This window comes from Callospermophilus lateralis, chromosome 5 (assembly GCF_048772815.1).
Source record: "Callospermophilus lateralis isolate mCalLat2 chromosome 5, mCalLat2.hap1, whole genome shotgun sequence".
NCBI classification, from domain to species: domain Eukaryota; kingdom Metazoa; phylum Chordata; class Mammalia; order Rodentia; family Sciuridae; genus Callospermophilus; species Callospermophilus lateralis.
In genome coordinates, this window is record NC_135309.1 from 24230380 (window position 1) to 24256931 (window position 26552).

The window sequence follows — 26552 nt, forward strand, 5'->3', positions numbered from 1 at the left end:
TTAGATGTTTTGTTCTGCTGAAATTGCAAAGCAATCAACTTCTGTCTTGAAAGAAATGTTTACCCCATTCAATGACAGTTGAGAAGCTAGGTCCAGTCAGGTGAGATGCCCTGTCTGTGATTACCCGGCTACCAAAAAAGCTCACTGGTCAAATTCAATGCTTCTTTCATCCCAACAGTTTCTTGTTGAGCCTATTTCACAGACTTTGGATTCTGTCTTATTTAGATTTCTTTCATGGTGCTGGATCTAGGGTGCTTTCCTCTGATTCCTATTGTTTCTTGTCTACATCCTGTAACAATCGCTCTCCTTCAGGCAAGGTTGTCTTGCTGGGTCTCTACCTTCAAAAGCTTGCTGTACATTACCACTGACCTTGCAAAATGGCCTTGTTTCCTCCCTGGCAGCAAAATCACGACTTTGCTGCCTGGCAGGGCATCCTCCTCACATGGACTGACTCCCATGGCTTCAGCCAGCAACCCTGAGGCAGCAGGATGAGATAGCCACCTCCCCTGTGTGGGCTAAGCCACAGGACAAAACGACCTGCCGATGTGGTGACATTTGGGCTGCAGGAATAACAACCCCAAGAATCTCTTCTTTCTATTTTTCCTCCTGAATTTTGCTTTTGATTTGCCATGCAAGTTTCTGAGTATCTAAATAATAGTGGTCATCATAGAGAACTCAAGCCCAATGTGACTTTAGGAACTAAGGAAAAATCTGCTTCTTCATCCAAAGCATAAGAAAAGAAAGAAAGAAAAAAAAAATCTGTGTACTCACAGGTGATTTGACAATTTCAAGCAAGGACTATCTTATCTATTGACTGGGAATTACAGTAGGTAAAACTCAATAAACCATGGTTCTTGGGGGTAGAACAGGGTTTAAAATAAAGGAAAACCTAGTCTGCTGATCTTGGACAGGAAATAAGTGGAAATCTTTATTTAAAATGTATGATATCAGAGGAATAAATCCCCAGGGTCACCAGACTCTTTGCCTCATAAGAGTTTTCCAACATGTTTCTTGGACTCTAATTTTATTTTTCATCCATTAAATATGCTATTAATATATTGTCCACCTGAAAGAGAAAAATGCATTACTGGTTCATCCTCCATAAAGACCTACTCTCGTCCCACACATAGGGAAAACTGAAATACCTTCCCCTAGGAAAAGTACTAAAGATCATGATGGCACAGGAAGAGAGCAAACCTTCACAGTGGATTTTCTTTCCAGGCTTGTCTTGACCTTTATTAGCACACATTACCTGATTGAAACTTGTCTTTGTTTTACACAGAGGAAAGCAGGCATGCCACTTCAATGGAATAAAAAGTGACTATAAAACATCATTTACCATAAAAATGAAAGGCACTGTTATTTTCTTCTTCTAACTTAGGGTGTGAGGTGGTAAGGCTGCTTCTGAATATCTTAGCATTGTCACATTGTCACAGAAGACTTAATGAGGATTGCCAAATATCCCTGGTCCAGAGATAAAAGGCTTCATTCACAACCAAACACCATGAAAAATTTCAGTAAAATGGCATTAGCCTGGAATTAAGGGTCCCATAGAATAGGATTACTCTCTTCCTCATTACTGTCCCCAATAATCTCTGTAGAGAGTTGCCTAGGAGTGAGGGGAACAGGGGAGGTGGAAATCTTCAGATTACAGTTCTCTATCTGCTTCTTACTTGTGTATGACTTAGACATGTCATATATATCAGAGATTCTGATTTTCCCTAAGCTTCAAGATCTCATCTTCAAAGTTAGGGATAATTACTACTTTCCTCACAAACTTATTCTTATTTTTAGAATTTAAGCAAAATGAATCTCTCTCTCTCTCACACACACACACACACACAAGCAAATTTACACAGCAAATCTTAGTTGTAGCTATTTTTCAATTATCCCCCAAAATATGTCTGATTATTATTCTTACCATTCATTTACCTTTGCTTGATTTCCTCTTGCCTAGAGTAGCGTGCACCTACCATCCCATCTCTATCTTTCCTCCACATCTTTTGATATCAAGCTTATGTGCCAACTGATATCACTGATTATGTATGGCTTTATACACTTTTGTGCCTACTTAGCTATTACAACTAGTGTGACTATTACAACATTTTCTCTTCTAAGTATAATTCTTCTGTTGTGGCTTATTACCCTTTCTATTGTAATGTTTCCTTGATGATATAGGATAACCTTGTTCTATGCATGATCCCTACAGAGCCTAGAACATAAAATAGTTTAATAAACTTATGCTCAATCAACCAATGAATAAAAATCTAAATATTTTTCAAGGTTTGTTAGAGAAGGCAGGAAAAGAAAGAAAAACAAAGTTTTATGATAACATTGTATTTAAAAATTTTTTTTGATATTACATCCTATCATAACTACCATTTCTAAAGGCTTACTCTTGACCAGCATTACAAGGAATTTGCTTGCATCATTTGGCTTATTCCTTGACGACATCTTTAATGTCATTATATTCAATATAATGGAAGCTACAACAGGAAGCTTACACAGCCAATAAGTGGCAAGGCCTGGATTCAATTCTTCTCAGGTACCAAAGATCACATTGTTAGAAATTCTTATGCTATTCATTCCCAGTTTAGGCATGATTTCTCAAACTCACAATTACAGGGATTTGGGTGGATAATTCTCATCGGGACAAACTGTCCTATGATCCTGGGATGTTGATCAGCTTTGCTTACCTCCTCTGATGAGATACTAGTAGCACCCTCCACCCCGAATGGCAACAACCATGAATGCCTCCAGATATTGCCTAATGTCCTGTGGGGAGACTGATCCCCTTTAATAATCACTAATTTGGAGTCACCATTGTTTCACTGCCCAGCATGAATGAGGGTGGGGTTGGATTTTTAGCAGGCAGCAAATATTATATGCAAAAGGAAATGCAAGAGTCCTGGCCACTTGACACACTTAGTAATCGGTACTGGATCATCCAGAATTGGCAGCCTGAGGAAACTGGACACCAATTTAGAAGAAAATACATTGAATTTCTAAAAAGAAAGCCAACCTTTCAAGCCTTTCGAGCTCCAGGCTTGTATCAGACCCGCCTACTCTACTGTAAGCCCAGCAGCTTCAGTTGATGGCAAAATAGGCTTTTGTCAGAGTCCAGATGAGGGCTCAGCTTGGGGCTGTCACTGTTTTGAGTGGAACGCCTGTGGTTGTGAATTTTTCCAAGGCTCCCCTGCTGCTGAGTGCCATCCTGCTTTGGGTATTTTTAGAGCACCTCTTTGTTTTAAGTAATGTCACACTGCAAAGGTGCTCTGAGTCAAAGTGGACAATATGACAATCACTTATTTGGTCTAGGTATAAGGCATTAAGAGAATATTTTTGAGCAATTTCAAGTCTAATATTTTAAAAGGGAGCGCACAATGGGTAGCCTTTTAATATATACATATTCTAACTAGGACTGCACTACTGAACGGGCAAACTAACTGTTTATAGAACAAGCATGTAGAGGCACAAAAAAAAATCAGAGAGACTATGCTTTGAGAACATTTAGTATTTGAGATATTTTAAAACCATCATATCAATCATTATGGAAAAAATCAGAACTCTGCTTGTATTTACATTACAGCTAATAGAGTTGAGAGCAGAGATAGCTCTAGAATTTCCACAGTGAAGCAACAAGGGTGCTAGGGGAAAGCCAACTCCAGAAAAAAGAATTGGGTGGGAATTTGATTGGACATATGGCAAAATAGCTAACACTCCTTACATCCCTGATCATCTAGTCCACCCCACTCTCCCCATCAATCATAGAGTGGTATAACCATAGAGAGAGGGCAATGTGATTTTTCTGGTCCTTAAAGCCAGATGTCTTAATTCAATCCTTACTTCTATGGAGTATTGACAGTATTCAAAGAAATCTTGGCAAAATCTGGATGAGGGAAAGATGAGCTTTTGGCATTCTGAAACCTTCACATCTTTCTATGTAAGCTTGGAAATGGACCACACACAGCCCCACCTTGAAGAGGAGGCAGGAAGGACATAGGTCTTATTTCCCTCTCTATACTTCAGTTTTTAGCAACTGGCTTAGTGCTTCTGTAACAGAGCCAGGCTCATCTTTCTCTTCTCAGCTTAGACTTCACTCCTCCAGAAATGGAGACCCCCTCCAAACTGAGACACTCACATGGTTCTTCATCCTGTCCTACATCACTGACCATAGCCTTTATCACAATAATAAAACCTTGTTAATTGGTTTCTTCCAGAGTTGTCCCTCTTCCTGTTGCACAAGAAGCTCCATGAGGATGTCACTCAGCATTCGGCAAAGGACTTGGCATGTGAAAGCACTTAACAAACAATTGAACAGCATGAATTATTGAGTGGATACTTAAGTACTCAACAAATGGGTGCCCAATGGAAACAAAAGAAAATGAATGAACGATATAAGCAGTATAAATGTAGTCATTTTCCTGGCTAGTGAATTTTAATCCATTTTGTGTGTAGATAATAAACAAAAAGTTTCATGCCCCTTGTAGAGACAACATGCCAAATCAGGAGTAATGACAATACTCAAGGAGAAGGTTGATGGGGTAGGGACAATTCATTCTTAGGAACACAGCCATGATAACTTAGACCTTTAAATTAATAAAGAAACCAACCAGCTGTGCCAAAGGAGGTCAAGAACTGAGCTTTGTCTGCCTGGAGTACAGGAATACCCCAGACACATCAGAGGTTCTGAAACCACAAAGTCAGGAATGACTGCAATGTGATATGATAGCACACCAAATAAAAACGGCAACCATATAAACAGGAGAAAGGCGGCTGAAGTTTCTTCTCAAAACCTACAAAGTTAAATTTCCAATTCCAAATGCCTTAAAAGCAAAACAGTTGATGAGTATTCTAGCAATCTTTGTTTGTTTTGGTTTTTTGGGTTTTTTGTTTTGTTTTGTTTTGTTTGTTTTTTTTAGTTTGAGAACTACCTTTTTAATACCTGAATTCTTTTTCATTATTATCTTAAATTTCAATGTCAAAATCAAAGTGAAAAAGGTAATAAACTTTTACCTATATCCATGCTTAGTTTCCTATGAAGTGAACATATTTAAAATACCCAAATCTCAACTTCACCATATTAGTTTGCTATTTCAATGTCCAACTTACTCAAATAATGATGTTTTGATTACAACTAAATAGACATTTTTAAATGTCATGGTATTTTCAAGGAAAAAAATGACCTTGCAATCATAATATACTATTGTGTAATATAAATTGCAAATCTGAAATTTGTATTTATTCCCCTCCACTGTATAAGACAACCTGCCAAGATTTCATGTGAACAAAATGAAAAAATCCTGCGTGATCACCTATATTTATTTTTGATATGTTCAAAGTTTGCATTGTTAGCTTTTTTTTAAATTTCTACATTTTAGCCTTTTGTAAACAAAATTCTCCTATTCATTGTTTAAAAATATTTTAAGTGGAACTAGGTTCAGAAATACAATTTTTCACAAGAAAAAATGGAAACTTGCAAGAAAAAGTACTTTAAGGTGATTTAAATGCAATTTTTTATCCAGTTTCCCAAAAGACCTGCTCATTATATGTTACTATTTTAGGATTGTAGGAGATAGTTTATATGAAAACCTGAGATCTTAGATTCTATCTTATTAATAAATTATACATTTAAAATAATAGCCTGAGGAGATGATTACTGTTTTCTCCAAAGATTTAAAATCATATTCCTCTCAGCACAAGATATTTCAAAGAAAGTAAAGATTACTTTTAATTTTAATATCTGACCACTGAGTATATTCAAAATCATTCCACTTTCTTTTTACCCTATTTTTATTTAATTTCTCTTTTTTTATTTTACCCTATTTCTCAAATAAGTTTATAAATTGAATCTGATAAACAATTTATTTCCCAGTACGTGTGAAGATAATATATGAGCTTGGACGATATTTGTAGATTATATAACTATATGGATACAGATAGCTTATAATAGAATTAATTAAATTTAAAACCCTAAAATCATTTCCAAATATACCATTCATATATACTCTCAAATATATGGAAATATACTTATGTCAAAGAAAGAATTTGGAGAATGACCTCACCTACATTCTCAAAATGTTTTATCTCCTGTATGTATTCTGGTATATCTGAGTCCTTAAGAAATTGTGGGAAAAAGAAGGCTTCACTGTACATAATTTTATGAACATCAGGAGTTCTAGAATCAATTCTAGGTAATTTTTCTAACCAGTAGTAAATAATATTTTTCTTTTTGGAGATCCTGTTTTCTTATTTGTAAAAGAAGGTAATTACGTTGGGTCACTGTATGGCAAAAGTTTTCATTCTTTTTTTTTTGCCATGGCTGATTCAAGAAAAATATATCTCGACTTATTATAAGGCGGGTCTTTCATTTCCTAGAGAAAATGTAAATTCTTAAAGAAATTTCTTCCTTTATCTAAGTGAAAATGATCAATTAAAACAAATATCATATTTTTAGTCAAGAAATTCCTCACAGAGAGAGAAACCATGAATAGCTTTATAATTTTTATCACAAAGATAAAATAAAGATGAATGAGCTATACATGGTTTTGAGATTTAGAAATGCTTGCTAAAATTCATCAATTAAAAAAATCCCCAGTTCAAAGTGTCTGCATTACTCAATCTTACCAGCAAAAATTACCTCTTTCCTAAGAGTTACTCTTTGGAGTTCATATTAAAACAAATCCATATTTGTCAATCAATTTTCAAATGCATTTTTAAAAGGGTGTCCAGCTTAATTGTGTAAGAATTCACTCATCTATGAAACAGATAAGTAGGAGTAGATTTATGGCCCTTTAAATACCAATGCTATCCTTTGTTTCCTATTCAAATACCTGTGGGGACCAGGGCTTGACCACAGCAAATTTAATGTAAATTTATGAGCATTTCTCACTGGTTATAAATCTTTGAACATAAACTCATTGGGGTACATGTATCTAATATACAAATATAAATATGAGAATATTTTAATGTGAATCAAATATTTGGACTATGATTAGTTCAGAGAATCTATTATTCACCATTCACGTCTTGCCCTCATGAACTAAAACAGCAAACAGATTTCTAACAAAAACAGTCCATTCCAAAAGGGTTCCTGTTCCTTTCCTTCAGAATCTAACGTCTCATTAGTAGATATATATATAAAACCTGTTCAAAGGAAACATCTAAAGGCTAAGCAGAATTTTCTGGTCTCCTTTGAGAGCATGGAATCTGCCAGAATAAGTAAAGATGATGAAAGAAGGATGTGAAAGTTTGGAGCAAAGATAAATGAAGGATTGTTCCTTCGCATTTTTTTCTGTGATGTTAGAAGTGAAATTGGCCTTGCTCTTGGAACTAGAGTTATGCAACTTTTAACTATGTAGCTTGTTATTTTGAACTGTTTATTTGTATGTAATCACTATTTGGGCTGCCTTTTTCTAAGTAGTGGGTAACATTAGAAAAGACAACAATTACCACAACAATCTCTGCTTCCAAGGGTTCTGCTGCCTTTGATATTGTCACTGGAGATTGGGCTGCAAGCTGTGCCTTCCTTTTGGCCTTCTGTGACTGTAGGTTGGTGAAGTAGTTGACAGCTGCAAACTCAATGAGAGCAGAAAAGACGAAAGCAAAGCACACAGCTATGAACCAATCCATGGCGGTTGCATATGATACCTTGGGCAAGGAGTGCCTGGCACTGATGCTTAAAGTGGTCATCGTTAAAACAGTAGTGATACCTAAAATGAGAAAGAAAAAAAAAGAGAGAGAGAGAAATTCAGTATTAGCATCAGGAAGCCAATAGTGGGATCAATTGAGAAGATGTTGGTAGGTAGAGTAGTAAACACTCTGTCACTGATTGTCTGTTACCTGATTGCATTAATACTGTTCATAATAATTATCATAGGCGCTATCATTTTTGTATCATTCAAGTTTAGTGCAGTGACTTATACAATGTAGTTCCTCAAAGAGTTGTTCAACTGTATTTATTTAACTATTGTAAAATTTAAGTCATGAATCATTCTTAGTTTTTTAATTCACAAGAAAACAATACATTATTATCACTTAAGTAAAAAGAATCTTAAATTTTGGGTCAATTTTTGTAGCTGAAACATCTTTCATTACAATTAAGAAATCTACTAGGTCTGAGTATTAATATAATTAAGTTATATTCAATTTTAAAAAATTTCTTAGGGTAAAACATCTACTTACAAAAAATAAATTTCCTCATTCATCTGCTACCAGTTTTCCTACTTGAACTTCAGACTTGGGGAATTTATAGAATTAGGAGATGTGTGATATTGATGGTCAAAATCATTATACAGATATATTTTTGTAATTTGTAATTTAGTATACTAAATCAAAGGACTCAGGATTTATTGGAAATTTCAGTTCAACTCAAATATTTTGTATATACTACTAAATTTCTGGTCATGAAAATCTACAAAAGGATGGATTTCATTGCTAATAAGATTCTTAGTTATAGCTTTTTCTTATTATTTTGTTTCATTCCATCAGAACTAGTAGTGGTTTTATAACACATAAATATATGTAAACGTTTGGGTTGAACCATAAGAAATAGGTGACATTGGAGACCTGCAGAATGCCAATTTAATATGATTCGACCTAGTAAAAGACAGATACAATTTCTGTATGAGTAGTTTCAGTATCTTAGTTTTTTTGTTTTCCTGGATTTACATGTCAGTTTAAAACCTGTCTGCTTTTCCTTCCCTACAAAAAAGCAAATCAAAATAAAACATGACTAAATAGGGCACATGAAAGTCATAGGAAACCAGCCAGAATTCTTGCTGAGACAATATTTTTGTTGATTCACTACATATCTTGCAGAAAGATGAGTGTCATTTTACAAATATACCTGTCTGGATGAGATAGGAGTCTATTTCCTTTGTGGACTGAATAAGGGTCCTGATGTGAATATTCACCCAAAACACACAAGCAATGAGAGGTGGAGGATAAATGGAGATGGAGCACAAAGTGCAAAGCATACCAAAGACAGTTCTTGCTGGTACTGACTCCTTATTAATCCAGAAAGACACCTGGGAAAGAATGACTGTCATAATGCAGGGAGTGTATATCTGTATCATGAAGTAGCCCATCTTCCTTTGCAAGTGGAAATAAACCGTCATTATTACGTATTCACCTGTTGGAAGACACGTGCATCAGTATTATTGCTCTTGACAGTCTGTAAAAGGAATGCAGGTGAATATCAATCATGCAAGATTTAAATTAGCTTGGGCTGGAAGAAAACAAAGACATTTTCCAGCTCATGAAAGGCTACTTGCTCAGCAGCTGATAGAGCAAAGAGACACATCAGGTCATTGTTTTTGTTGGAGTTCTAAAGACTCATTCGAAGATTATATAAATCTTTAAGTATGTCTGGTTGCAAAATTAATTTTGAAGACAACACTCATCACTTCAAAACAGCAAATTTAGCTGAAAATGGCTAATGCAGAGGAAAAAAATAAATATTTGATTTGAAAATGTACACTGGGGTCCCCTTATAGACAGTATTCAAATTTTTACCTGTGTTAGATTTAATTGTTTCACTAGACACTGTTTGTCCAATCAAATCATACTGCAAGAGACTAGAAGATTCTTCTGGGACTTCTACTGAGTAAAGTGGTCCTTTTTTCCATGTATATATGATTTCACTTTTGGGGTAAGCATCTGAATTTGAAAAAAAAATAAACATAGCTGTGAATATGACTAGCTATCTTTTTTTCCATTCAAACTAGAATTGTCTATAGAAAAAAGGAAATGCAAGATAAATTTATTTTTTAATCATGATGATTAACATCTCTGTGAGATTGACAATAAGAGTGTCACAGTATTTTTTTTCTTATGTTTCCCTGTCTCTGACTAGAATCATATAATTGCATATTTTGAATGCATTATTTGATGCTCAGAAGCTTTTTGTACTTACAACTCCCAAACTTGAGTGGACAAGCATGCCCATCCATAGGAAAGTTAACCAGCCTCATGGGACAGTCAGCATTGATGGTAAGCCTAGGGACATTGAAACAAATGGTTCTAAGTTAGTACCAAGGGGAAGTCAATTCGGTAGAGGAAATAGAATTAGAGAAACCTCACCTCATGGTGTAGAGAATTGTTCCATTTTGCATTATTCTGAAGAGTTTATTAGGGGTTGTCATGTTGTGAGCAATTGACTTTTTGCCATTCCTAAAAAAAGTGTCAGGTGTCCAGATTTTACTGACCATCAGATTATTTAAACTCAGAATCTCAGTAGGGCCCCCGAACTTCAACCTCTCATCGGTCCAGGTCTGGCGGAAGAAAACATCCATTGTATACTCCTAGGAGAGAATACAATATTCACACGGGATGGAGATATGGTTTATTAAAAGTAATTCACTCACTAGCTTATAAAACTAATTCTAAAATTAAGCAATAAAAAACACTTTATGACAATAACTTCTCAGTAAAGCTAAATAATAATTTAATAACTAATGATTTTATAACCAACACATAATTGATTATTATAATAAATGAATAATTCATCATCAATGAATAATGATTTTTGGCCAATCATCATTTTTCTCAAATGCAGAACTGATATGCTGTATTGGGCAAACCTCCTTCTCCCCCACCCTGGCTATTCTCACCTTTCTCTCTGTATCTGTTCAGTAATTTATCTTCCCACCTATGAACCTATGTATACCTCCCTACTCAATTTAGAAGAAAAACCATGTGAAAATATTTACAGTCCATGTTGTTTGCGGACCTTCCTACCATCAATTAGTCTAACCCTCTGCTCAGTTCTTCATTCACCTGCAAAACAGTCTCAGAGCATTACAGTACCATTCAACAAATTTCCAGGAATAAGCCTTACTGATGAACACGTTATGGTCACACATCATAACTATTTTATATTTTTGTCAGAAAACAGACAAGTAAATGTTTCCATGATTATTCCAAACAGATAATCATTTAAGTCTGAATATAAATATTATAAATATAAATAGGAGTTTCCACTTTTGACTTTCATGAAATAACATCAAAAATTTTAAGAATTTTGATAAGGTTACTGTTATTGACAATAACTTGTAATTATACAAAAGGAATGTCAATAAATGTTTTTGCCTGTTTTATAAATTCCTTTATGATACTTATTAGTACTGGTAGTAATTTTGTTTATAAAATATAACACACAATATAGTCATACAATAATTATCTGAGCTACATTAGCTTGGATATAAATCCACTTTACAAATCCACTTTAAAGGAGACATATGTTTAAGATAAAATTCTAAGTATACCCAGAATTAAATGATTCTGGGTATACTTAGCTGTTGAACTACTGGTTGTTTCTTGGGGTGAGTCAGTATTTGAATGAATCATATAATACAAAAATAATCAGTATTCTGAGTTATGGTGACTTTCCTTTCTCCTCATATTACAGAATACTTATCTCTTCATAAACCCCTCCCTTGCTCTCTACCCATATCCCTCGTTTTCTTTCTTTCTTCTTTCTTCCTCCCTTTTTTCTTTCCTCCTTTATTCCTTTCTTTTTTCTTTCTTTCATCTTTCTTTTTCCCCTTTTCTTCTTTTCTTTCTCAATTCAAATGGCAAAAAAGATTAAAAAAACTCCATTAATTATTTATCCAAAATTATATTTCCCTAATAAAATTGAATGGCACAGCTATTTAAAGATAGTTATGTGTGTTTCCACATTAGTATTTGTATTTTAATTTCAAAGAAAAGAATGCTACCTGAGAACTGTGAAAAGATATCATGGTACACTTTGTTCTAGAGGACTAGTTCAGGTTTTCATCTCCACCTACTATAAATACCTTCTTACGAATCCTACAGCCATCTGTACCTGGAACAGAATCCCCAGAACACCCACTGGTCCATTGCAATGTAAAAAGGGGAATGCATGAGCTGTTCCAAGTGTTCCTTTTACTGTCTTAACAAACTAGACTTGACAATGATGTATTGCAAAAGACAGGTATATTTTAAGTTTCATAAGTAACCTCCATATATTTTTATAGGGCATAGAATCTTTTTTTGTTTGTTTGGTTTGGTTTGGTTTAACTATTCAAACAATTGTATAAGGACTTCACAAAGGAGAAATTCTTCTCTTCATAGAAAAAAATCATTGCATGGCATGTGGAAGAAAGAGAGGATGTAATCTTTAAAAGGCCTTCAGTCCAAAATGTTTCAGCAGAACCCTCAGTGAAATGTGAAGATTAAGGGGTAATCTGCTCTAATGGCCAAGCCCTCCCAGCATGAATGCACATATTGCATCGTGAATCTGGAGCCAAGCTTGATGACCCCGTGTCATTAGTTGTGGGACTCTGCTCTCCTTTCCTAAGTAAAAATATCCAACTCAATCAGCACTCACTCACCATCTCCACATCTGACACAGGTCCAAAACTGGTAACATAAATGTCCGTTTTGACTTCAGTGACAGCACCTGGAATTAACCCAGAGAGTAGGGGCAATTATTGCCAGGCATATTAATTGAGACTGAGCTTAATAACTCCCCGCTACCCATGCCCAGAGTCTATAGCAGATCCCAGGATATTCCAGTTATGGGCCACCTTGAATCTTTCAACTCTGAAACCTCACATTAGTTACATTATTTTAAATTTATTCTAGTATAATTGAGGAGATTTTTAAAGAATAAAAGAGAAAGCATTGTAATAAAATAATAATGCATAAATATATTCATATCTATATATTTTCATGGAGCAAATGCTAAGGAGTGTTTAACATAGAGAATTTCATTCTATACTCTCTCTATGAGGCAAACATGTTCGTACACCCACAATATAGACCAGGATTCTAAAACTTAGAGGTCAAGTAACTTCCATAACATCACTAATTGAGGAAGGGGCAGAGATTAAATAGGAATACATGAATGGCCTATCTGTGGAACCTCTATTCCTTACCACTCTGATGATCTACCCCCTTTCTGACCCCTCTAGGACTTGGAAGGGCTATAAAGAATGAAGGAAACTACAGTTGTCTGATTTAGCAAAAAATGTATCTTCTTACCTCCAAATCCCGGCCGTAGCCGATTGTCATAGCCTTCAAGCAAGTTGTCCAGGATCCGACTGATGTTTTCTGGGTAGAAGTTGCCTTCATCTGCCAGTTTACCCAGAGCATTTTCTAACCTGATGGTAAGACAATCAATGATCTATCCTTCTGGTCTCAGAAAAAATATGTTGTCTATGCTACCCTAATTCACTCCATTATGGATACATGCTACACCACCCCCTGGTTTCTTTTGCAGTTTAGTATAGAAGTCACCTGGTAGGTATATACTTTTCCTTTTCTCCAAGCTAAAAGGAAAAATAAGAAAAAAATCTTACCATAGAATAATGTATAGCCAGGGCAGAAGTAACACCATCCTGCGGTTCACTGAAATGCCCATTTCACCCTCTTCCTGGTTTATTCCTCCCCCTCGACCAGCTCTCCTTTGCCAATCAACTAGAGAAATCCTCCAAACCCCTCATGTCCCGCTTCCTTGCTTGCTTCCAGTCAGTAATCCAACAGATGAGGAGGTTGTCAGAAAAACTTTGAGGAGTCCCCAGGCCGTCTTTGATCTTGTTTCTGTCTTTTCACATGGAATGAGGTGGTTTATAGTCTTAGACTATGTCCTGGAGACACCCAACCTGCTCCACCTGACTCAGTTGGGAAATGAAGCCTCTGAAGGGACAGTGCACGGTCGGAGAGCAGTGACAATAATCGAATAAGGCATTAGGGGAGATTAGAAGGAAGAAATCCACTGCTAGTTTTGGCATGGAATTAGCAGGGCCTGTGAGGAAATCTGGAAGGCAGTGGCATCTTGCTGATTGAGATTATGTTCCAATGGGCTCAGCATTTATTATTTCTATGGTTCACAGAAGGATTCCTGCATAGCTCTTACTGCTTGAAGAGTTGAACAATATTGGAACACTCCTGGATTCTCTTTCTGAATTTTATCTGCCTTATGGGAGGCAGACACACCCTTCCATTGTATTTAAAAATAACCCCTCACTATTCATTTACCAGCACTTATAGCACACCAGAACAATTTCATCTTACTCTATTTTTTTTCTAAGTACATTGCAGATTCTCCTCTTTTTTCAAGCTAACTCTTAAATGTGCTCTACTGCTATCCTTAGGAACGTGGTCATAAAAACTGTCTATAGAAGAGAATGTCTGAGAAATGGCTGGTTAAGTTTTCTCTTTCTATAATATGAAAAAATATTATAAGAATAAACATACATAGGCATGGTAAATGATGATGTTGCTGCCCCTATTTTAAAAATATTGCTTAAGTCAAAGCAACATGCCTGAATTTGAGAAATAGCTTTCTCTATTAGTTTTGATAGGAGGAAGTTGTAGTTAAAAGAATTCCCCTTAAACCTTAATGTTTTAATATTTAAAGTGAAAAAATAAAATTATAATAAATAAAAATAATTATAATATAGTAAGTATGGTTAAGATAATATAATTAAAAGGCATAATAAAAACATTGTGAAAATTCAGGAACATAAGATCAAAAATCCAGTGATTCAGTTCAGCATTGTCCTACCGATTTCATAATTTCATTTCTTGATTTCATCATCTAAAATTCTGCAAAGCCTTTATAACTACACAGATATGTAGCATACTCTTAAAAATCATACATGAAGGAAATACATGAATCATTTCAATAAATAAAATATAGACAAAAAGAAACAAGTTAAAATAGGAACAGAACAAGATTTCCTATGATTTTAAGATTGCTAAAGCTTGTGGTTACATGGAATTTTCTGGTTACCCATCACAAATCTGAATTCCTTCCAACATCCCTGGCAAATGATTTTCAGCATCTGTTTCCTCATATTGTTTTACTTATGCTGTAAGAAAACCTGTAACCTGGTCCTAGCCCTCATCTTTGATGCCATATAAAATAGATCCTCAGGGAAAGCCCACATGGCCACCATTAAACAAAGATGACCACTGTGTTCTCTCTGATTTAAGCTAGGCTCTCCTAAAAGCCCCTGCTCACTACAAAATTGAGTTTCCACATCTCTCCTCATCCTTCTCATTCTCTGCTGACCACAGTACGTGTTTTTCACTCACAATGATTGTACTGTTACTTTAAATCCCCAAATTTCTGATATATGTGATGCTGTTAAATAATACAGTGTCCATTTTCACTACAATTTGTTTTTTATTCAGGCATGGGCACCAGTATTTAAATGGTACTTCATTAGATTTGTATCATTTATATCAAAATATTTATTATCCAGCTTATTGCGTGAAGAGTTAACAATATTAGAACACTCCTGGATTCTATTTCTGATTTTTATCCGCCTTATGGGCAGCAGACACACCCTTCCTTTGTATTTAAAAATAACCCCACACTATTCATTTACCAGCACGTACAGCACACCAGAACAATTTCATCTTCCTTTACATATTTTTTCTAAGTACATCACAGATTCTGTTCTTTTATCAAGTTAAATCTTAAATGTGTTCTACTGATATCTTTAGGAATTTGATCATAATATCTGTCTATAGAAGACAATGTCTGATTCATGTGACTAGGAAGAAAGTTTAGTAAGAACTCTAGGAAAGGACTTTTTATGTAGCAAAGAATAATTGAATGTAGTTACATTTGTCACTAAAGAAAAAATACATGTATCTGGTTCTACTTTTGATAGTTGTAGATGAACAGAATGCCTTTATTTTATTTGTTTATTTTTATGTGGTGCTAAGGATGGAACGCAGTGCCTCACACATGCTAGGCAAGTGGTTTGCCACTGAGCCCCAGCCCCAGCCCCTAATTCTATTCTTGATAGGTGTTCATTGCTAAATAATTAATGAAGAGAAAAGAAGCTCTTTTCCAATCTCAATGGGAAAAAAAGTATACTAGAGCTGGAAGTAATGATAAACTAGGTAATCCCAATTATTTCACCTCAGAGAACCTCGCCTTTAAATGACTTTGCTAGACCTGACCATCTTTAAGGTAGTCAAGTTCTGTAATTCATATACAATAATTCTGAGGATTCAAATTATTGTATATGATAGTGTCTACATGTAATGAAGTCCCTTGTTTATGCATAGCTGTTCGGAATTGGGGCAGACAAGGTCTATTAGCAGCACTCTAATTAAATTGTTCTGGTGTGCTGTAAGTGCTGGTAAATGAATAGTGTGGGGTTATTTTTAAATACAAAGGAAGGGTGTGTCTGCTGCCCATAAGGCGGATAAAAATCAGAAATAGAATCCAGGATTGTTCCAATATTGTTCAACTCTTCATGCAATAAGATGGATAGTAAATATTTTTATATAAATGATACAAATCTACCAAAGTAACACTTAAATACTGGTGCCTGTGCTTGAATAAAAAACAATTTGTAGTTAAAAAAAAAGGAACACTGTATTATTTAACAGCATCACATGTATCAGAAATTTAGGGATTTAAAGTAATGGTACAATCATTGTGAGTGGAAAACATACTGTGGTCTGCAGAGAATAAGAAGGATGAGGAGAGATGTGGAAACCCAATTTTGTAGTGAGCAGGGGCTTTTAGGAGAGCCTAGCTTAAATCAAAGAGAACACAGTGGTCATCTTTGTTTAATGGTGGCCATGTGGGCTTTCCCTGAGTATCTGTTTAATATGGCATCAAAGGTGAGGTTATTGTCCTATGGAACTAGTAAGAAAAGAAAGTTCAAGAACGAGGCAATGGTTATGACTTTGGCCGTTGTATAGTCACTTACGTAGCATTTTGTTTACAAAATACAGTGGTCTTGCATATAGGTAATGACCTTCTTCTGGCAATTTGAGAATATTTATTCCTTACTTGTCCATATCTCAGCTGTTTCTCCAAAATATGTACTTTTAAAAAATCACCTTGGATATTAACTTTCTTGCTTTTTAATTTTTTATTTTATTTTATTTAGTTGTAGATGGACACAATACCTTTATTTATTTATCTTATGTGGTGCTGAGGATCCAATCCAGTGCCTCATCCATGCTAGGTGAATGCACTACCACTGAGCCACAACCCCAGCCCCACTTTTTTGTTTTTTCAAATGTTCATTAAGATGTCTAAAACTAATGTACTTCCCAACAATACTGCTATTAATATGCTGGACTTTGCAGAAGGACAATGTGTGGGAAAAAAAAATTCTCCCCTCTGTGTCTTGTATTTTAATTCTTTGTGCCTCTGTCACTAATATAGCTTTGTCTATACACAGTGCCTTATCAAGGATTCAGGGAAAGTTGCAGGAATTATTGCACAGAAAGAACAACCATGTCACCATGCACTAAATAGAATGTTTCATAAAAGAACCAATAAATACACAGATATATGCCTACATGCATACATAAACAAACAAAATATTCAAGGTCAATACAGAATTACCTCTTGGAAAACACATACTTCCATTTTCTCACTGCCAATCTCAACTGATTAAAAACAAACAAAAATCATTGGAATTGTGTTTTCCACAAAAATTGTGTTTGTTCCACAACTTGGTCAGTGTATATAATGGTACTCAGTGTATAGAAACCAGGCGTGCTGTTAAATATCCCATAGTGCATGGAACAGACCCCATGAAAAATAATTATCTGGCCCAAACCATCAGTGGTGCTAAGGTTGAGAAACATGACTCCAGCAAATTACTCCTCAAAATCTAGCAAAATGGATGGTTTAGCCTCTCAAGTCCAACCACACCAAAGTTTCTTACCAGTTTAGTATCCTTCAAAGTTTTATTTTCACCCTGTAATATACTGAGAATAGCTCCACATGTTCATACATTTACGTATTTCTAAGACAGATAAAATAGCATGCACACACTATGAAGAGAGATAAAGCAAGAAACACATTGAAAGAGTATATGTTCACATGTATAATATGACTGCTATGTTAATATATGATAAATTAAAAGAAAATAAATAGCCATAATTGGTCATAAATCAGACATATTATATATTTACAATTTCCATTTAAAAGGCCAAGAAACACAAAAGACAGCCATCATCAATAGTGATCAATGAAATGCAAATGAAAGAAAATCATTGTAAATTCATCTCACAGTCACACATCATTAATTCTAACGGGTGCATGTTGCAGGGTTTTTCAATGCAATGTGCTATTGTCATTGGGGGAAGGACAATTCTTCATTAGATGTAACCTTCTTATACATTTCAGGATATTTAGAATTTCTCACTGAAGCCCACTAAATATCTCTGGTTCTATAAAAACTAAATATGCCTATTATGTTTCAAAATGCATCCTAGAGACAAGTTACTTTCTCTGGCTGAGAACCATTTAGAATGCAAAATCCTAGAGTTTTACACTTCCCAGTTTAAAGTAAAACATGCTGAAGTCTCCATAGGCTAAATTCAAAGAAAGTCGTGCTATTTAACCCCATCATATTTCTGCATATACAAACTTCATGACAGCCTTACCATAGATTGGAAAAATGAATTTCCTCAACCATCACTGAACCAAATTAAGTATAGTAATGAATTACTTAACAAGAGGGATATGCTCAAGAAAATGTTTCATTAGGTGATTTCATCATTGTGGAAACATCACAGAGTATATTTGCACCAAGCTAGATAGTAGAGCCAACCACACACCAAGGCTAGATGATGTATACTTTTATATATCTGGTGCGTTGTTGACCAAAATATTGTTATATAGTGCATGAATGCATATAATGGGAGAGAGAAAAGGAGAAATATATCTTTGGGGAAAGCCATGACTTAATGAGAAGCTTCTTCTTAGCTTCTCTAGGGAGCAAAAAAACTGGTCCCTTCCCTGGCAAATGAAGGAGACTGTAAGCCATCTTCTCCAAAAATTGGGACTCTGTATTCATCACCTGGCATTGCCTTTTTCCCAATTCACATGCTATAGAAGAACCCAAAGGCCCATATGGAGGCACCAGAGAAGAATGTAAAGAAATTTGGCATTATTCCTCTGAAGAATGGTTGTATAGGGAAACATAGAGCCTGGGGAACTTTCCAGTTCATAGGCAGCAATCCTCCCACAACTTCAGCGTGATTTGAACAGTGTGGAGTGGCATGATGAAGATGGAGTAACCTTCTCCTTTCCAGTCTAGGAAGAAATGCATGAGTACAGAAGATTCTAGCATCCCCCATGGCTCTGTAAGCTGTGTATAATTGTGTCATTGGATATCTCAGCAAGATATAAAACTTGCCTGATTTTACCTAGCTAGTAAGTGGCAGAATTAGGATTCCAAACCACAATTCTTAATCATAAGCAACTATGTAGAAGTCAAGGTCAGTGAACAAAGGTTAACAAATTTGTCAGTTCTACTGGAAATTCCCAGAGTGAGTTAGTATGTCCAAAATATACACTTTTATACATCATGCTTTGTGCATGTCAGTCTGACTCCTTTTGCTAAAGTAACAGCTCTTAAACTATCTGGGCCAATGGCATATTATATTGTTGTTAAGGGATGCTCACCATCCCAGTGGACACTGAAGAAAATCCCATGTGATCCCTAATGGAAATGCAGGGCCATAAGGATAAAATTGCTCTGGGAAGCAAAAGACAATAAAGGGAGATTCCTCTGGAATGCAGTTTTAAATTGTTCTGGCTTGTTTAGGAACAGACTGTTGAGCACATTGTGGGCTACTCTGGTGCTTTCCAAAACTAAAGACAGACAGTAGCCATTTCAAATCTCAAAACATAAAGACTGAGATACCAAAAGTCTTTTTCAAAAAGAATATAAAGGGTAGGAATTGATGATTTATACTTGCTCCACCAGTATCCATTCAGTTTAACTTTTCTTGTCATGTTGTATGCCTTAATTCTGTCTTAGCTTTCAATTGATTAGAACACTGTGGAATTAAGTAACTTGAGTTCCCTAGCAGTCAAATTACATAAGCAAGTTATTTATCTTCTCTAGGCGTCATCTTTATCATCTTTATAAAATGGGATTATAGGGTCAGAATGAGAATGGAATGAAACAAGCATGAAGGTGCTTATCCTGAGACATATTCACACAAGCATCTAGCAACAATGGCACCACCATCATTGACCTCATCATCATCATCACTGTGGTCATTTTTAGCCAAATGAAATGTTTTCTCTCCAGCATTTAGAAATGGAACTAAGAAATTAGATCTGTTTGCTGTCACTAAGGCTGTGAGTGTTGGGGAAGGATGGGTTTGACCAAGTTCAGGGAATGGCACAGAAAGATCTATGGAAGAGGAAGTAGGATTGCAGCAATATTAAACAAAGAAGCAGAGAGAAGAGTCACTGCCATCCAGGCATCTGAGCAAATAGCTGCCTGGATTTTTGACACCGTCTCTGATTTAACTCCTTCACGATCTGGGGGTCATTTCTGTCCTGTGAGTCCCCAAGAAAGCCCTGTATTCTTATTATCAATGCCTCTGCTTTGCTGAAGGAAACGTAAGTCAATTTCTGTCAGCTTTTAAAAGGAATTCAAACTCAGAAGACTGCATCCCAAATGTGAGAGCAAAATTTCAGATTGTGACAACACAATGTGACACTTAGATAGACTGTGACCCACTGGAGAGCAAACCCATATAAGGTGGAGTTCTGGGCCTGTTTCCTGGGCCTCCAGAAAGAATCAAGCTAATTGGCAGTTAATGAACTTGCGGCTTAATGAATCTCACACCTCCATGGAGCAGAATAAGCACTTTAGAAAGCTGCACGAACTCCTTCAGGCCACTAGGGGACTACTGAGCATCGCCTGCTGGCAGTGCTACCCATGCCCCAGAATCAGTCTGGCTCTTTATCAGGTGCTTGGAGTATAGGAAAGAGAGGACAGAAATTTGGGTTCCAGCCCAGTGATGAGCTCTGGGGAAATGTTATAGAAGAACAAGCAGAATGGAAGTCAATTAAACACAGATTCTGTTGGACTTGGATAAGAGGTAAATTCCAAACTCACGTAGAGAAGAGACATTTTCAGAACAAGTGATGAAGATAAAAATTTGAAAGTGCCACGGGAAAGGTCAAAGGCCTTCATGGGATTGGTTGTGTGGTTCATATTGTCATTTTAAATGGCTTCATGTTTCCTGATAAAAATGTAAGAGAATTGCCTTCTATATGCAAGTGATTCAATATGACAGAAAAAAGAATAAATGATGGGGGGTGGGGATCACTTACAGAAGAAGCTGAGAAGTGTTTGATGTGCATTTTGGAGCTAATGATCCATCAGGGTGTCTGATGGTGTTACTTACACACACAGACACACACACACACACACACACACACACACAATGATAACAGCTCTAACAAATCCTGACCATCAAGGAAACAAATGAGTTGCTTTAAAATAGTTTTTAATAGACTTTGAAATAATCGTGTCAGGACGAGAGTATCTGATATCAGAATTAAAAGAACTGTTTAACTGTGGACTTACATTAACTATTAATGTGGCAGTCTTTTTTGTTAGTATGGAACTATATTTGTAAGTAGCCTGTTAAATGTAAAAACAGAAAACATAACTTGCAATGGTGAAACACAATAGCATACATTTCTTACAATAATGGAGTATAGATATAGGCAGCTACTGGCTTTAGCAGCTTAGACATGTCAGTGCTGACATCTCTGAGTTTTGTTTTGTTGTTGTTGTTGTTGTTGTTGTTGTTGTTCCCTTCTCTTGTGTTTGCAGGGTAGCAGCCTCAGGTTCAGTCAGCATATCTGCACCCAACATAAGTAAAGAACTGAGTCACATGACCATCTCTAGCTGCTGGTAGTCTGGGAAAGTTATAGCATACCTCTTGCTTTCTGAGCTAGGACATGACTATATACAGATGAATGTTCAGATGAAATCTGCAAAAATCTTTTCTTACTATCAAAACTAAGAAAATTGAACAGATTTCAATCACCAGGGATATTCTTTTTCCTGTTGCTATTCTTTATGATTTAGGTAGCCTAAAAGATAAGACTTAAGGATAAATGTTCAATTGGCCAACTAAAATATCTAGCACAGGCAGCAAACTTCCTCCATGCATATTAATAATACAGAGATACTCCTTCCTCTGGGCTAAATACTTAAGCAGTGGAATGCAGTCTGCATTTCTGTTGCCACTGGCACACACCAAAGTTTCTAATGGGAATTAGAAGATTTTTTTTTTTCTCAAGGGTCATTCAGACTTTTGAGATATTCTGAAGAATCTCAGTGTCAACCAATTATGAGTAATCCAGCTACTGTCCAAAAGTTGATGGAAATGGGACCTGACTTTCAGTTAAAGCTCTTGGGCCAGCAACCTAAATACTTAAACCTCATTAGTTTAGTAACTCCCAGAATTTTCCTTCCTGGATCATATTTCTAAACATAATTTTTAAGTCTCATATAATAGGAAAGAGTTAAAAGAAAGTATTTGTGTTCCAACAATTAGTATATTAGTATTTTCTTTGAGTCTCACCTGAGGAGTTTTCTATAGAATTAAAGGGAAAACCTTTGTTTTCAAGAGGAACTGACATACTTTCTTCTTTCTACAAAAGGTTTAAATGAGCAAGTTTTTCCTTTTGGCTTTGCTGCCTGGTAAGCAAGAACTGATTTACAGCTGACTTTTGTTGGTGCTGGTCTTCTATTATTTTTGTGACTGTTTTTCTTTTTCTACTTGATAATTTTGTACTTGTCTTTGTGAAGTTCCTAAAACTTGGGGAAGAAAGATGGAATAAGTAAACAGAAGTAAGTGAAAAAGTTATTATGGTTATCTTGGGCCCTTTGGTTATGTGGATCAACCATAGTCATATTACTGTTGATTGCTTCATACAGAGTAGTATTTGAATCAAAACCAAGGATGGAATAATTCACAATGCAAAAGACCTTAGCTCTGAAATGAGAGTTATAATCAGAAGATTCTAGCAAAATCAGACATGGAAGTAGAAATTAGATTACTTACAGAATAAAGGTTATTTCATTTGACTACAGCAAATTCTTACATTGAAATTATATGAGCAAGATATTGCATATCTTCTGGTGTTTTAAGGAAGAAGGAAATATTGTTTTCTTTATATGAAATTGCCATTTTTAATGCTCAATTTTAAAATTTATTTTCCCTCGAAGTAACAGTCTCCAAATCCCCCTATACTGTCCTTCTGTAACTAAACTCTGCAATGACCACTAGTCCCTAGCAGCCACTCGTGGTGTTTTTTACCTCTATAATTTGTTTTTGCACAATGTCATATGCATAGAATTACATAGCCCATAACCTTGAGTTCAGCTTATTTGAATTAGTATAACTCATTAGACATACATCAATGGTATTGATTACATCAATTTTTCCTTTTTTAAAAAGTAGCATTTTCTTGTAAGGATCTATAGCAATTTGTTTATCCTTTTTCTAACTAAAGGACAATTGGATTATTGCCAATTTGGATCAATTATGAATACTACTATAAACATATAGAGTTTTTTGTGCAAACATAACTTCTCATTTATTTCATTTTCTTCTTTCTTTCATCTTCATTTCAACTATAAATACCTAAGAGTAGAATTGTATGTTTAACTTTATTTAAAAACCACCAAACTATCTTCTAAAAATATCTGTGCACTCCCAAGAGCAATGTATAAGACTTCTAGCTGTTCCACATTTTAACCAGTTCTTGGCATTATTGATTTATTTCTTTAGCCATTGTAATAGATACATAGTGATATATTATTTTTTCATTTACTAGAGCATTATATTTATACATAATGGTTAACAAAATCACACATATATGGAATTTGATTTATTCCATTTCAGTCCTGGGTACTCCTACTCTTCTGGCCCTCCCTTTACTCATTTATTTATTTGTTATTGATGGGTACTTTGTGGATATACATGAAGGTGGAATTCACCATGCTATGTTTATGTAGGTACATCATATAATTTTGTTAAATTCATTCTGCATTTCCTCCTATTTCCCATCCCTCCTCCATCCATCTTAATCTCCTTCTACTCCACTGATATTCCCTACATCTTTATGACATCTGATCCTCACCTCCTTTATTCCCTCATTTTGCTCTGCTTTCCACATATGAGAGAAAATATTTGACCTTTGATTTTCTGACTCTGGCTTATTTCCCTTAGCATGGGAAATAAGTTCCATCCATTTATCAGAAAATGCCATAATTAAGTCTTTTTCATGGCTGAGTAAAAACTACATTGTGTATATATGCCACACTTCTTAATTCGTTCATCTATTGACAGGCATCTGGGCTGGTACCATAACTAGGCTTTAAACATTGATATGCCTGTATCATTATAGTATGCTGATTTTGGATGAACAGTAGTGGGATAGCTGGTGTTTCCAGTACTCAATTTTTTGAGGAATCTCAATACTGTTTTCCAGTTGTACTACTTTGCAGTCCAACCCACAACGTATGAGTGTTCCTTTCTCCCCACATCCTCATCAACATTTCATATTATTTATGTTCTTGATAATTGCTATTCTGACTAAAGTGAGATGAAATCTCAAAGTAGTTTTGAGTTGCATTCCCCTGGTTACTAGAGATGTTGAACATATTTTTATTATTGATTGGCCATTTGTGGTTTTCCTTTTGAAAAAAAATGTCTGCTTAACTTTTTTGCCCATTTGTTGATTGCATCATTTTTGTTTGTTTGTTTGGTTTGGTTTCTTTATACAGTCTAGATATTAAATCCCTGTCAGAAAAAACAGCTGGAAATGATTTTTTCCCATTCTATAGGTTCTCTTTTTACATTCTTGTTTCCTTTGCATGGTTTTATTTCTTAAGCATTAGGTGTATGGAGCAGGACTTTAGTGCCTGCACCAATATGATGGAGTGTTGACCTATATTTTCTTCTAGCAGTTGCCATGTTACTGTTCTAATTCCTAAGTCGTTGATCTCCTTTTATTTGACTTTTGTGTAGGGTGAGAGAAAAGGATCTACTTTCATTCTTCCACTTATGGGTGGATAGCTTTTCTAGCACCATTTGTTTAAAAGGCTATCTTTTCTCTAACATATATTTTTGGTACTTTTATCAGGTATCAGATGATTGTAACTATGTGGTTTTGTCTCTGTGCTTTCTATTCTATTCCATTGGTCTTCATTTCTATTGTGGTGCCAATACCATGCTTTTTTTTATTACCATAGGTCTGTAGTATAATTTGATCATGTATTGTGATTCCTCCTGCATTGTTCTTGCTCAAGATTGCTTTGGTAATTCTGGGTCTCTTATTCTTCCAAAGGAATTTTAGGACTTTTTTTTTCTAGTTCTGTGAAGAACGTCATTGATATTTTGATGGGGATTTCCTTGAATCTGCATAGTGCTTCTGGTAATATAACTATTTTGACATATTAATTCTGACAACCCCAAAACATGGGTGGTCTTTCAATCTTTTAAGGTCTTCTTCAAATTCTTTCTTCATGTTCTATAATTTTAATTGTAGAAGTCTGTACTTTCTTGGGTAGATTAATTCCTAAGTTTGTTTTTTGCTCATTGGTTTGTTGTTGTTGTTGTTTACATTGTAAAAGGGATAGTTTTCCTGATTTTATTTTTCAGAAGAATCACTGTTGGAATATAGGAAAGCCATTTATTTATGAATGTTGATCTTGTATCCTGCCCCTTTACTGAATTCATTTATTAGCTGAATAAGTTGTTTGGTGAAGTGTTTTGGGTCTTTTTCATATAGGATTATGTCTTTAGCAAACAAATAAATTGACTTCTTTTCCTATTTGTATCCCTTAATTTTCTTCTCTTACTTGATTGCTCTAGTTAGAGATTCAAGAACAATATTGAATAGAAGTGGTGAGAGTGGACATCCTTCCCTTATTCCTATTTTTAGAGGCAATTTTTTCAGTTTTTCTCCATTCAATATGATGTTGGCCTTGGGTTAGTCATATATAGACTTTATGATATTGAAGTAAGTTCCTACTCTCTCTAGTTTCTCCACTGTTTTTTACAGGAATGAGTATTGGTTTTTATCACAGTTGTTTGCTGCATCTATTGATATTACCATATGATTCTTGTCCTTAATTTTATTTATGTGGTAAATTACTTTCTTTGGTTTCTGTATGTTGAACTAACCTTGCATCTCTAGAATAGTACACTACTTGATTATGGTGTACCATCTTCTTAATGTGTATTTGAATGTGGTTTGCTAGTATTTTATTAAGGATTTTTGCATATATGTTCATGAAGGTTATTGGTCTATAGTTTTCTTTCCTATGTGTGTCTTTGTCTGGTTTTGGTATCAGAGTTATACAAGCTTTATAGAACATATTTGAGATTGTTCCCTCCCTTTCAATTTCATAGAATTATTTGAGAAAGATTTGTGTTCGTTTTTCTATAAAGGTCTTTTAGAACTCAGGTGAGAATACATCTGGTCCTGGGCTTTTCTTTGTTAAAAGGCTTTTAACTAATGTTTGAATTTAATTATTTGATATTGGTCTGTTTAGGTTTTCTAGAGCATCCTGGTTCAATTTGGGTGGGACATATACATATAGAAATTCGACAATGTCTTCTAGATTTTCTAATTTAATGACGTATAAATTTTTAATATAGTTTGTAATGATACTCTGGATTTCAGAAATGTCTGTGGTGGTATCACCTGATTCATCTCTGATTTTATTTATTTGAATCTTTATTTTTCTTTTGTTAGT

At 35.2% G+C, this 26552-nt stretch overlaps 1 protein-coding gene across 2 annotated transcripts in view; it reads right to left on the bottom strand.

Moving 5' to 3' along the window:
- Gabra6 (gamma-aminobutyric acid type A receptor subunit alpha6) overlaps positions 1 to 13918 on the bottom strand; it is a 29345-nt gene extending 15427 nt beyond the window's left edge. For both annotated transcript variants that reach the window (XM_076856373.2, XM_076856372.2), the window contains exons 1-8: positions 13329 to 13918; positions 13012 to 13130; positions 12360 to 12427; positions 10084 to 10304; positions 9917 to 9999; positions 9517 to 9660; positions 8981 to 9133; positions 7453 to 7712 (exon numbers count right to left, since the gene is read on the bottom strand). In XM_076856373.2, coding sequence (XP_076712488.2) covers positions 7453 to 7712; positions 8981 to 9133; positions 9517 to 9660; positions 9917 to 9999; positions 10084 to 10304; positions 12360 to 12427; positions 13012 to 13130; positions 13329 to 13390 — 1110 coding nt within the window. In that variant the 5' untranslated portion in view covers positions 13391 to 13918. The remainder of the gene's footprint in view (positions 1 to 7452; positions 7713 to 8980; positions 9134 to 9516; positions 9661 to 9916; positions 10000 to 10083; positions 10305 to 12359; positions 12428 to 13011; positions 13131 to 13328) is intronic.
- Positions 13919 to 26552: the final 12634 nt, after the last annotated feature.